The sequence below is a fragment of the Mustela nivalis genome, assembly GCF_964662115.1.
Source record: "Mustela nivalis genome assembly, chromosome: 1".
In the NCBI taxonomy this organism is placed as follows: domain Eukaryota; kingdom Metazoa; phylum Chordata; class Mammalia; order Carnivora; family Mustelidae; genus Mustela; species Mustela nivalis.
In genome coordinates, this window is record NC_139020.1 from 101,278,579 (window position 1) to 101,292,685 (window position 14,107).

Here is a 14,107-nt window from a genome sequence, read left to right on the forward strand (position 1 = left end):
ATTATATTAAGACAATAGAAATCTCTCAGATTTCTCAGAAATCTCTCAGGGACCATTGCTAAGATGCAATTTTCACACAGCAGTACTTAAAGGGAAAAAATGAGATTTTATTCTGTAATTAAACCGCAAGATCTCTAGAACAAACAAGAGCATAATAACAGACATAACAATAACACAAAACATGAACCATAAATTTGAGTAGTGGGACACCAAGTATAATAGCTCCTCCTGAACTCCTACGCAAAACCAACAGATTTAGGGTAAGCCAGATAGAACAGAAAAACTAACTCTCATGTCCTTAAACCCTATTTTTTTTTTAAAGATTTAATTTATTTGACAGAGATCACAAGTAGGCAGGCAGAGAGAGAAGGGGAACCAGGCTCCCCAGTGAGCAGAGAGCTTGATGTGGGGCTCAATCCCAGGACCCTAAGACCATGACCTGAGCCTAAGGCAGAGGCTTAACCCACTGAGCCCTCCAGGCACCCAGACTCTATTTCTTAATGTATTTTATGTGTCATTGAATTAGAACACTGAGTAGAAACAAAACAATGCAAATGTATAACAAACCAACAAAAAAAACCTTTAATTACAAGATAAATTCTCAGGACAATTAGAATATATCAACCCTCAAAGCAATATAAAAGCTCAACAAAACAAAAAAATCCTTTCCTATACTCTTGATCTGCGGTTCCCAAAGTTGGGGCTACAACCCAGGAGGTATACAACAAAATCCACTAAAGTACAAATGACAATATTTGAATTTTTAAATAAGGAAGAAAGAAGATAAATACTAATGTACTCTATGTTATATCCTGTATTTTATTGAACATACTAAGTAATATTAAATGTATTTTTTTATTTTTTATTTCATTAATTTGTTTTACTTTTAATTCTACTTTGTTGTTGTTTTTAAGATTTTATTTATTTGACAGAAATAGAGAGATCACAAGTAGTACAGAGAGGCAGGCAGAGAGAGGGGGAAGCAGGCTACCTGCTGAGCAGAGAGCCCGATGAGAGGTTCGATCCCAGGACTCTGAGATCATGACCTGAGCTAAAGGCAGAGGCTTAAGCTACTGAGCCACCCAGGTTACCCTGTTGTTCTTTTTTAAATTTTTAAGAGCAATTGATGTGACTTTTTGTCACATCAATTACTATGGACTAAATGTTTATGTCACCCACAACTTCATATGTTGAGGTCTTTACCCACATGTGGTGGTATCTGGAGGTGGGCCTTTGACAGGTAAACAGGTTTAAACTAGGACCTGAAGGTAGGACCCTCATGATGGAATTAATGTCCTTATAAGAAGACGAAAGACCAGAGAGCTTCCTTTCTCTCTGCCATGTGAACAAAGGGAGAAGGCAGTCAGGTGCAAACCAAGAAGAGGGCTCTCACTAGACCCCAACCACGCTGCGATCCTGATCTCAACTTCTAGTCTTTCAGAACCTTGAAAAATAAATGTCTGTTTTTTAAGTGACTCAGTCTATGGTATTTTGTTATAGCAATCCAAGCCAACTAAGGCACTGATTTAAAAATGATGGCATTTATCGGCTCAGTCCTGGGATTGAGCCCCACATCGGGCTCCCTGCTCCGTGGAGAGTCTGCTTCTCCATCTGCCTCAGCTTGCTGCTCTACTTGTGCCCTCCCTCCCTCCCTCTCTCTCTCTCTGTCAAAGAAATAAATAAAATCTTTTAAAAAAAAATAAAATAAAAACAAAGTCATTTAAGCCTGTAAATTTTCTCTCAGTAAGATTTTTGCTATTTCTAATGAACATAGGTGTTAATCACTCTTTTTATTGTTTTCTAAAAGCTGACTTTTTCCCTATCAATTTCTCTATAATAGAAGTGCTATCCAGGAATATATATCTGAGAAATTGGCCTAATGATTTAAGATGGATGTCTTAGTCAGCTCAGGCTGCCATAATAAAATATCATAGACTGAGTGGCTTAAAGATCAGAAATTTATTTCTCACAGTTCTGGGGGCTGGGAAGTCCAGGACTGAGGTGATAGCTAGCCAATTTGGTTCTGTTGAAATCTCTCTTCCTGACACAGTGCCTTCTGGCTGCATACTCAAATGGTGGAGACAGAGTGTGTTCTGGTCTCTCTTCTGCTTCATATAAAGATACTAATCACATCATGGGAGCCACATTCTTATGACCTCATCTAAGCCTAATTACCTCCCAAAGACCCCACTCCAAATAACATTACATTGGAGATTAGGGCTTCAATATATGAAGTGGGGGAGAATCAGTCCATACAATGGAGGATAATTTTTAAAATTATTTATTACAAATGCTGTTGGCTTATGATTAGAGGATGTGGCCTATAAAATTCCTACCACTCAGGCATCTGGATGGCTCAGTTGGTTTTGTGACTGCCTTCAGCTCAGGTCTGATCCTGGAGGCCCAAGATCAAGTCCCACATTGCACTGGGCTCCCTGCTCAGCAGGGAGTCTGTTTCTCCCTCTCACCCTCCCCCACTCATGCTCTCTCTCTCATTCTCTCTCTCTCAAATAAATAAAATCTTTAAAAGAAATTCCTGTCACTCATTTCTTTAATTGTGGCAAAATACCCATAACCTACTTATTATCATTTTAACTGTTTTTCAGTGTGCCTTAGGAGTGGCATTAAGTACATTCATGTGTTGTGCAAACACTGCCACCACCCACCTGAAAATTTTCATCTTCCCAAACTGAAACTCTTTGCCCATTAAACCCTAACTCTTTATTCCCCCTCACCCCAACCCCTGGAAGTCGTCATTCTACTTGTTATCTTTTTGAATCTGATTACTCTAGGTATGTCACGTAAGTGGAACCACACAGTATTTTACATGCACCTTATTTCACTTCGTATAATGTCTTTAAGGTTTATCATTCACTTTTAATGTATTAAGGATTTTGTCCCTGTACAGTAAATGATCCACCTTTGTAAATGTTTTACTGACATATTCTTTAAAGTATTTATTTGGGGTGCCTGGGTGGCTCAGTCAATAAGTGTCTGCCTTTAGCTCAGGTCATGATCCCAGGGTCCTGGGATGGAGCCCCACATCAGGTTCCCTGCTCAACAGGAAGCCTGCTTCTCCCCCACCCACTCCCCCTGCTTGTGTACCCTCTCTTGCTGTGTTTCCCTCTGTCAAATAAATAAAAAAATAAAAACTTTTTTAAAAAATAAAGTGCTTATTTAAGGAATATAATGCTCTCTGTTTTCATTTTTATTGTATTATTCATAACTTTATATCCTTATTTTTTACCTATTAGAATTGTCCAATTCTGAGGAGGTCAATATTGAAGTATCCTACTATTTTTTTGTCAAAGTCTACTTGTATTTATAACATCTTTCACTTTTATGTACTTAGTTATTATGTTGTTTGGTGCATACAGCTTTATGACTTTTTTCTTCATCAGTTTTAACTTTTATGATTGCATAATGAACCCAGAGCAAAAGCATCTGCTTTTTAAATGAAAGCATAACAATTCACTCTCCACGAGCTGATAATTCCTTCCCTACAGAATTCCCAGACAATATTTTTTGTTTCTAAATACAAAAGGTCATGCAAGGACCACCAGATATTTATTGAAAACTTATATCATGTGAGGGATATCAAGATAAACAAAAAGATCCCAGAGGAAACATAATTCAAGGCACAAAGAAGAATTAAACACACACACATGCACACACACACACACACACACACACACTCAGCCAGACTGTAAATGATATTGTAATTTGAAAACAAGACCACATACTACAAAAAAACAACCAGCAAATAACCTGAAAATTAAAAATATGGTTGACAGGGTTGCCAAAATAAAAACTATAATGTAAAAATGAAACAAAACCCTAAAAGCTTCCAGAGATTAAAATTATAAACTATGAAGGAATGGAAATCATTCTAATATCAGATTAACCAACATTGCTACTGGAAGATAACACTTTCCAAATTCTGTGCAAAAAAATATTTTTAACCTAGAATATCCTATCTAGCCAAAACCATCAAATGTGAGATTAAATAAAAAACATCTTCAGATTCAGAGTGTTCCTTCTATACACCCTTCTCAGGGACACAAAAGAAAATATTTCATTATTTAAAAAAAAAAAAAGGAAATAACCCAAGAAAAAAGATATGTGATCTAGGAAATAGAGCATCAACCCAGTAAAGGAATAAAAGAAATTCTCAAGTTAACAGTTGGAAAATAGGCCCAGGAAAAAATAGTCCATATTACAAAACATAGTACTCTAGAAGGAAGGAGTAGAGGGAGAAAAAAGATCTGATACTATGATTTAAAGAATATAAAGTTAATGCAGTCAATGCAAGAAATCAACTGGCAACCAAGGATGCAAGGAATCAAAAGCACAGTGCTACAGACCCTTCTTGAAACAACTATTTGAAGATAGAACCTAACCAGTCAAAAGATGAATTAAAGTGAAAAGTCCATGAAGAGGTAAACTGAATAAAACTGGCTGCATTACGGATCATCAAATCAGTTTACATATTACACTAAGACTAAACACTTGTAGCAAATTAAGGACATTGAGCAGAATGAAAAAATAAACCTTGATAATATAAAAATAATAAAACAGCTATTTTTTAATGGGGTAAAAGATCATGGAAAGAAGTATGAGAGCTAATTTCTTTGTTTTAAAAATGATAAATGAAATGAAATGGTAAACTTCTCATAAAATTCTCATATTAAAAATGAGAAATGAAAATCAGGGAGTCAACCCTTACTGTCAACAAATGAAGCAAAGCGTTTTTTCAAACAGTAATTTAACCATTTCATTTATTTTCTTATATAGCTTTTCCTAATGTTAAGAAAATTTTTTACCAATTACTATTTGTTGTAATCAAGTAATATATACCTAAAATTCAACAATCCCTTTATTTTTGTCTCTTAAAACAAGTAAAATTAAATTAATATTTTTATTAAATAAAAATTGTTATGTTAAAAACAGTACACATAGTAGGATTCCATTCTTACAATACTTCCGTTTGTCTTTTCAATCCATGTATCTATAGACCATGATATCTAGAATATTTGTTTAATGTCTTAATAGTCACACTTCTATAGTCAACAATAGGTATTTTAAAGAGGGAATACTCCATTTTTTATTTTATGCACTTCTGTTATACGTGAATGGCTTAAACTTACCAGAGTTGCTTTTTTTAATGCCATTGTTTATCACGGTGAAGCAATTAAGACCCTCACTCTTCTTTTATTTCTCTGTGATATTTTTAAAATACCTAATATAATTAACTGTATATAAAATCATATGAGACAAATATTATGGTAATAATACCAAAAACTAATATCTGAAAGTTTAATGTACATTAATGTCCTTAGAACTGTATTACAATCCCGTGAAACATTTATTTCCAGTTTACAGAAGAAGAAACAGGCTAGTTATTAAGGCTAGTAATTAAGATCTGAACAGGCTAGTAATTAAGATCTGAACCCATGGCTGGATTCTTCTTATTACTCTTCAGTACTCAGTGCTAAATCTGTTATATTCCCTAATGTTGTTCTTCACTAAAACAAACAAAAAACTGCAGCCAACTAAGTTAGACATAAGTAAAAAAGTCAGAATATTTTGGAAAAAAAAATCTTCAAAAACAGTGAAGGATTTTCATTTTCATTTTTCAGAGGAAAGAAAACCTCTTCCATTCTATAACATAAACATCATCTGTTCTTCTTGGACCTTCTACACAACACATTTCCATGTGATGGAACTTTAGGCTGACTGTTAAAGGTTTTTAAAAGTTTTCTGAGCTGGCTGCAATTTTTTTTTTTAAGACTTTATTTATTTGCCAGAGAGAGGTGGGAAAGAGAACACACAATCGGGGGAGTGGCAGGTAGAGGGAGAAGCAGGCTCCCCGAAGACAAAATCCCAGGGACGGGGCGGCGGGGGGGGGGGGGGGGGGTCATGACCTGGGCTGAAGGCAGATGCTTAATTGACTGAGCCACCCTGGTGTCCCCGGATGCAATTTAATTTTGAACAACTATTATGCATTGGTTGCAAGCTGGCATAAAATATTCTTTACAACGTAAAATATTTTACATCACTCTGTGACAACATTCTCAGTTGGAAAAGCTGCAAATTGTACATTTTACATTCTTACTAGACGTTCCTCTTGAAAACATTTCTCCGAGTCACTTTCAACTTCCAACGTCATAGGCAGAAACTCAAAAAGAAACGTCAACCAGAACGTGTTTTGTTTATAAACATCCGTCAACAACTGTTGCTGCAAAAACCTCAGAAGTCCCTTTGCAAGGCGTGCTTAATTCTGAGGAAGGAAAAAGTGGACGTGGGGACCAGCCTTTCCTCTCCTGCCCAGGAGGCGGGAAGTGCGTACACGGAGCAGGAGAGGAGGAGAGAGTAACGACTTAGGCTTTATAGTCCCGAATATCAATTATTGTATCAATTTACGTTTTGTAAGCTTAGCAAGTTCCGAAAAGGGCGGGCAGGTGAGAGAGAAAGATGATGAGGCTGAGAGTCCGGCAGTGAAGAGATGAAACTGGGGAAGAAGATGGGAGGAACAAAAGAGTTGGGGTATTCCCGCCAACCAGAAAACTTCCCCCTTTTACCCCGCCTTCTTCACCTGATCCTTACCTGATCTTCCAGTAACTTGTTCTCCTCATTTGCCACCGGGATAGCAAACCCATCGTCCCAGTGCAGCTCCGCCAAGAATTCGCTACTCATGGTGGCAAGCCGATAGGGGACCTCCGACAGGCTGCGGAAGAAAGATCCGTCCTCCCGTACAGCCGAGGAGCCCGGCGCCAGGCGCTCTCCGACCCCAGCAAAGCTCCCAGGTAATCACCGCCGCAGCCCTAGCAACCGTCCCGCGCCCTTAGTTACCAAACAGGAAGTGCTCAAACCGCAAGGCAAAACTTCCGGCGGAGAGCTGCCTCCCTAGATCTTGAGCCGCTTTTTCTTTTCGAGCTCCTCTGGAACCTTACTCCAGAGGTTCGCTGGGGTTGCCAGGCGCCAGCATAACTCCGCCTCCAACTGCGGCCTGGTGTCCTCGCCCCAGGCACTCCCGGAGGGTGTAAAGTCGGTGGCGCCTGCAGTCTCTAGGCTACACAGGGTATGGGAATGGCGTTGCGCTACGCAACCGCCGGATGGCAAGCAGAGAGCTAAGGAAAACAATAAACCAGACTTCTTCTTCTTCTTTTTTTCCTTTATTATTTGAGAGAGAGAATGAGAGAGTGAGAGCATGTGAGGAGAGAGTTCAGCAGGAGAAGCAGACTCCCTGACAAGCAGGGAGCGCATGTGGGACTAGATCCCAGTACTCCCGGATCATGACCTGAGCTGAAGGCAGACGCTTAACGATGGAGCCACCCAGGTGCCCCTTCATTTCTTCCTAATCTCGAAAAAGGAAACAGCCCACATAATCATGAAGGCATTATTCCGCTGAGGGGGCGCCCCCATCAGACTGGCAAGCACTTCGCCAATTCGGTAATTTGAATTACCACGCTTGGCACTGGTAGACATTTGAGTTTACAGCCTCTGTTCTACAGCATCTCAGAAATGGAAAGAATAAAACGATCAACTAATCTAATCCTTTCATTTTCCAGATTTAAAAAACTGAGGCTAAGGTGAAGCGATTAAAATCAACAGGACCTAAACCAGGATGGAGATATACTACAAACTATGCTGTCTGCAATGAGAGATGTTCTTGGCTGAAATACCTCTACTATGGCATCAGGAGCTTAAATTAATTTTGCTTATCCAATAAGTAACTGTCGCCTCTTTTGCCCTTTTGAATTATTTTACCATTATGTTGTTACACTTTTTATTATAAAAAGTTTAAATATAAAAAAGTAAGGGGGGGCGACAGGTGGGAAAAAAGAATAGAGCAGGGTATAATGAATGCCCACATACTCATTATCTTGATTTAACATATTTTGCCACATTCACTTTATCTGTATTTTTTGCTGAAGCATTTTAAAATCTCAAACATCATGACATTTCATCCCTAACTACTTGACCATGCATCATGGTTTAACATTCAATGTTTAACATTCAATGTTTTCTAACAAATACAGTATAATTATCACATCTATCAAAATTAACAATATCAAAATTCTTGAATATCATTTAATAACCATTTCATGTTTATATTTCTTCAGTTGTCCTGAAAGTGTCTTTTTACCATTGGTTTATTACTATATTTTTGAAATCTTACAGTTTTGTTTCCTCGTGTTTACATGGTTTTCCATATATTTAAATCTTATGGACTATTTCTCCAGTCTAAAAGACTAGAATTAGCTTTTTGTATTTTTAAAAGCATTTACCTTTTATCTTCTATCTTTAGAAACATTTTATACATATGGCATACTTTACAGATGTATTAAATGCAACATATGTGGCATATGTTATTTCACTGAATGACATTACTCAGATGCAATAAAATTTCATTATTCTTAGAAACAACTTTCATGAGTTTGACCATACATAGTATATTCCATGCATCAAAGTGTAATGAACACATTCCTTCACTGAAATACTGTGCTTATCTATATATACAACTATCATTTTTAGAAAGAATTTTTATATGTGTGCCTTATGGAATATATTAAATGCAGTATAGTATGGTAAACATCATTCACTGTAAACAACACTGTACTTACATATACAACAATCTTAGAAATATCTTCTATATGTAGTAGAATTAGCACAGTATTTTATTTCTCACTTCTGCAATGCCTAAATTCCCAAGGTGGTGGAAGAGAAAGGCAGCTAGTAGGGGGTATTTCAACCTGTGTGGAATAATGGAAATTTAGAGTTTAAATAATCTTATAAAAGATTATCTTTAATTTTATAATAGTTTAGTCATCCCTACTAATGAAAATGTTAGTATTCAGCACATATTAAGATGGCATATAGTTATTTATACTGGAGATTTGTCACAGCAATAGTGCTTCCTAAAATTATTAGTTTGTTCTGTACATATGTTTTAAACATTCTTTTTCTAATTCCTCATCCCCATTACTAATGTGAATACTGAGGCAGCTGTCTTTGCTGTTTACTTCTGTAGGCCCCAAGGACATAAGAAGTCTGGCAGACAAATCCATGCAAAAAGTCCCATTTCCCCCCTCAAGGATTCTATTTCTTGAGTTTCAGGAATTTCCTTTCCAGACTCTAAGTGATTTAATATTCAGCCTGCCTTCAAGGAGGGAGATTACACTTTACCTCCTAAAAGGAGAGTGCCTACATATATTATTTGAAAATTTTTCATAGTAAGATTATCTCTTCTCCATTTATTTATTCAATTATTAATTTATAGCACTATGGCCTGATATATACTTCATACTTCGGATTCCAAACTATGCTGTTTTGTTGCTCAATTTGCTCCAGCTTTAGCCATTGGCCCCTGTCTCTTTGACATGCCTTCATCTTTTTGAGCAATGCCTTACTTTCTGGCACTGCAAAACACCCCAGGACCATCTTGTATTTTTCCTTAACCAGCCTAAGAATTAGCCATTTCTCCAAGGAGGCCTGGTTCCTTTTGGAGGAGAACGTTTTTTAGAAACCAAGACCTGGGCTCTAGGTATGTTTGCTGCTATGGGGTTGTCATTATTTCTGGGCCCTCTCAGCAGACAGAATTAGATAACATCTGTATGTACATTAACCCAAGAATTCATACATATCTGTAATTGTCTTTTTTTTTTTTTTAAGATTTTATTTATTTATTTGACAGAGAGAGATCACAAGCAGGCAGAGAGGCAGGCAGAGAGAGGAGGAAGCAGGCTCACCGCTGAGCGGAGAGCCCGATGTGGGGCTCGATCCCAGGACTCTGAGATCATGACCTGAGCGGAAGGCAGTGGCTCAACCCACTGAGCTACCCAGGCGCCCCTGTAATTGTCTTTGTATCCATCTACCTATAAACTAAACATTAGTACATACTGATGTCTCTGCCTCCAATCTAGTGCCACAGAGTTCATTCTAGCCTGCCTTTCTTATTTGAAACTTCCCTTCTGACAGTAAGAAACTCTGCTCCCACTATTCATCACCCATTTACTTATTTCTTCAACCTCAATATATATTTAAACTAGTTTCATAATTATTAACATATACTCTCAGTACAAGTCTTTTCAAGGACATGTATTTTTATTTCTCCTCGATAAATGCCAAGGGATATAATTGCTGACCATAGGGTAAGGTGTATATGTTTAGTTTTATAAAAACATGCCCAACCTTTCTGATTTACTTAGGATTAAATCCAAACTTCTTAACCTATCTACAAAGTCCTATGTGATCTTGTCCTTGCCTATTTTTCCAACCTCATTTCTTGCCATCTTTCCTCTCATTCACTATGTTTCAGCTACTCTGGCTTTTTAAAATTGTTTTGTTAGAGCTTTGTAAAACGAAGGTGTCTTCCAGCCTTGGGGGCTCCATATATGTTGGTCCTTCTGCCTGGAACATTTTCCCTCCCATGACTAGATTCTATAGTATTCTTCAGGGTTCCATAGTCTTCAGTTTTTATATAACCTCCATATAGAGATTTTCCTTGCCCATTTAATCCAACATAGCTCTTTCCTGTTATTCTTTCTTAAAGCAACCTTTTCACATTTAGTAATTTCACTCAGACAACTCACCACAAATGGCAGTTAATGTTTTTATTTGCTTGTTTCCTTTTTTATTTTTAATATTTGCCATTAGATTACAATATGCATGGCAGTAGGAACCAGATACATTTTGTTCACCCTATATTCAGAAACTGGAAAAATAACTATACATGGTAGTGCTGAAAGAAATCAATATATTGATTATATAGATTTATATTATATTGAATATATTGATTCAGCAAAAATCTGCTGGAAGAATCAATATATTAATAAAAAGAGGAGTTTTAAATGTTTGTAATTAAATCAGTCTTTATCAATAGCTTTTTTTTAAAACCACACTAAGGAGAGCCTTTTCCAGAAGACCCTAAAAATGATGAACACAAGTTTTTCCAATATTCTTAGAATTATATATGAAGGGGTGCCTGGGTGGCCTAGTCAGCTGGGCATCCAACTCTTGATTTCAGCTCAGGTCGTGATCTTGCCTTTCTGGAATTGAGCCCTGCATCAGGCTCTGTGGTCAGGGTAGAGTTTGCCTAGGATTCTCTTTCCCTCTGTCCTTCCCCTTTACTCACACTCTCTAAATGAATGAATGAATGAAAGAAATCTTTCTTAAGAAGAATTATATATTAAAATTTAATGCACACAAAATTTATGTTTGTGTATCAGAGTAAGTAGATTCATAGTTCTTTTTCAAAACAAATAGCAATTTCCTCAGCACCACTTACCAAATAAATATCTTGCTTTCTGACTTGAAATGTATCCTTCTTAAAAAAAAATTCTCATATATACAAAGGTATGTTCCTGGATATATGGTATTTCACTGACATATTTATCTACCTCTATAAAAGTACCACAGTTTCTTAATATGGTAGGGCCAAACACACCAGCTAGCACCACCATCACAATTATTATTGTCTATCCTCAACAACTTCCTTCAAATCAAGTTGTTAAGTTCCCCATCTCCCTTCCCAAAAAAAGAGGAAGACTCAGAATCCTAGGAATTTCACTGAAATCTCTCTGAATATCCATAATAATTTCAGAAAAACTGAAAGTTTTATTGTCTTCCTATGTAGAAAAATGGTAAATGTCCCCATTTTCTCAGATTTTCTTTTATGCAATTCATTCTTAAATCATTGCATATGATTAAGATTCAGAGCATTTACATATAAACTCAGAATAAACTTCCAAGACTGCCTGTGGCCACAACATGCACTGAAGCAACAACGCTTCTATACTGCTACCACTTAGCTACTCACTCCCACCCGAGGAAATCCATTTATTATAAAATAGATAATGACCTGGATATTGACATAACAGTCTTATCAGAAAAATGTCAGAGGAGTCTCATAACTGTCCTGTTCCTCAGTTTCCTTAAAGGACTGTATCAGACACTTGGATGCTCTGCTGGACCCTATTAATGAAAAAGATGGAGATAAGTCTTTACAAAGGAACATTTACATCACTCCCAATTTTATGCACTATTTTTGAAATCATTGTTCTTTTTTTTAATGTTTTTTTCATTGTTTCTGTAATGTCACATACTTGCAATGTGAATACTTGCAAAATTAATGAATAGATTATTCCTAAGGATTTACTTCCCCTGGTTACAGGAACCCATAACTATAGTTAAATAAAACATTTTCTACTACAGATAAACAATAGAAAAAAGACCTAATTATAGACTTTCTAATATCCTTTTCTAGGAAATATATATTCACAAAACTTATTTTGCCCACAGCAACCACTAACTTGTAAAATAATATTATTAAGTTGGGTACTTAGAGGATATTTGTGTGTGTGTGTGTATGTGTGTGTGCGCGCGCGCGTGCAGGTGTAAAATCAATTGCTGTAAATGGGTAACTTTAAATCATTGCTAACAATTGTCTGTGACTATTTCTTACTTGCAAGGACAAAGGGATAAAAGAAGTCCTTTATATCAAAGTATTCTCATCTACCAAAAAAACAAAGCTCCAAACCAAAGAATTGACTAAATCAATACTATAAGAAGCTCTGATATTCATGGGTTCATACTTTTGCTAGTGGAAATCCATATTTTACAGATTTTATTCATTTACTCTAATCCAGTAGATGGTGCTACATGTCTGTATATGTAAAGTACCACAAATGCACTTTTTTTCCTTTTCTTTTTTTTTTTTTAATCTTTTCTCTCTTTCTTTTTTAGCCAGAACTCTCATCAAGGTTTACTATTATAATGAAGCTCATTATTCCTGACATCTGAGCCAAATCTCTGGATGTAGCATTAAAAATGTACTTAAGGAGAAACCACCACTCCTCCCACCTTGCCAAATAGCAGTGGACCAAATACCACTTTTCTTTTTCCTCAGCTCATTCTCACTCTAACATGACAAAATTTTCAGTGTTACACAGAATTCTGTATCTGTAGCCCATTAAAAACAAATTAGAATCCCTCTTATTCTTCTCAGTATGGCTAGTTGCTATTATTATGAAGCAGCCATAACAATGATGATAATTAATAATGAAAGCTTAAATTAAGAATGTAATGGGTAGATCTATTGTTTAAGAAGATAACATGGCAAAAAACTTCGGTATATAAATTTTTGTAAAGATAAAGTTTATTTATTTATTTTTTTATTAACATATAATGTATTATTAGCCCCAGGGCTACAGGTCTGTGAATCACCAGGTTTACACACTTCATAGCACTCACCATAGCACATACCCTCCCCAATGTCCATAACCCCACCACCTTCTCTCTACCTACCTCCCCTCGACAACCCTCAGTTTGTTTTGTGAGTTTAAGAGTCTCTTATGGTTTGCCTCCCTCCTGATCCCATCTTGTTTCATTTATTTGTAAAGATAAAGTTTATTGTTAAATCAGCTATTAGGCTTAACCATACAAACTGTTTCTTTGTGCATCATCAAAAACTGAAAGCTCTATAAAAGTAGAAATTCTGTTTAGGTATCAACACAAATAATCCATATCAGCCAGCAACCTACAAACAGTTAATTTATGTTACTTATGTATTATAAACATGAGAACTAAACTGGGCATATAATCTGAATCAGAAGGTATGTATTTTTTGTCTCCTTTTCCATGCAGATTGTAATTAGCTCACAGATTCAAAATGCTTTGAAATCATTATATTATAAACCAAGAATAAGGGGACATCAACTACTAATTTAAAAATTAGAACATTTTCAGTACCATACTAGTTTATTGTATTAAATTTTGATTTAGTTAACTGTGATGTGATTTTATAATGTCCTTTTACATTCTTTAATTTTTTTTTACTCTTTTCATTGTATCCAAAGAAAAATGAGAGCTGTAGTCACTAACTTTAGAGGAGTTCTATACATAATATAGGTATTAATAATCTGCTGACCAAAGGCTTAATAAAATGGTTTTATTCAGTGAATTAGATCACTTTAAGGACCAGATTCTAATACAAATACAGAAAAGTCAAAAGTAACCTTTCAGATGACTATTTTGTCATTTATGCTTTCCTTCATTCATGTTTTCATTAACTCTTTGACCAGTCCTTGAAAAAACTCACAAAGGC

At 36.2% G+C, this 14,107-nt stretch overlaps 1 protein-coding gene across 1 annotated transcript in view; it reads right to left on the bottom strand.

Moving 5' to 3' along the window:
* CCDC39 (coiled-coil domain 39 molecular ruler complex subunit) overlaps window positions 1–7,327 on the bottom strand; it is a 51,852-nt gene extending 44,525 nt beyond the window's left edge. Inside the window, exon 1 of the mRNA XM_082744667.1 lies at window positions 6,607–7,327. Within this exon, the coding sequence (XP_082600793.1) occupies window positions 6,607–6,696 (90 nt within the window). The 5' untranslated portion in view covers window positions 6,697–7,327. The remainder of the gene's footprint in view (window positions 1–6,606) is intronic.
* Window positions 7,328–14,107: the final 6,780 nt, after the last annotated feature.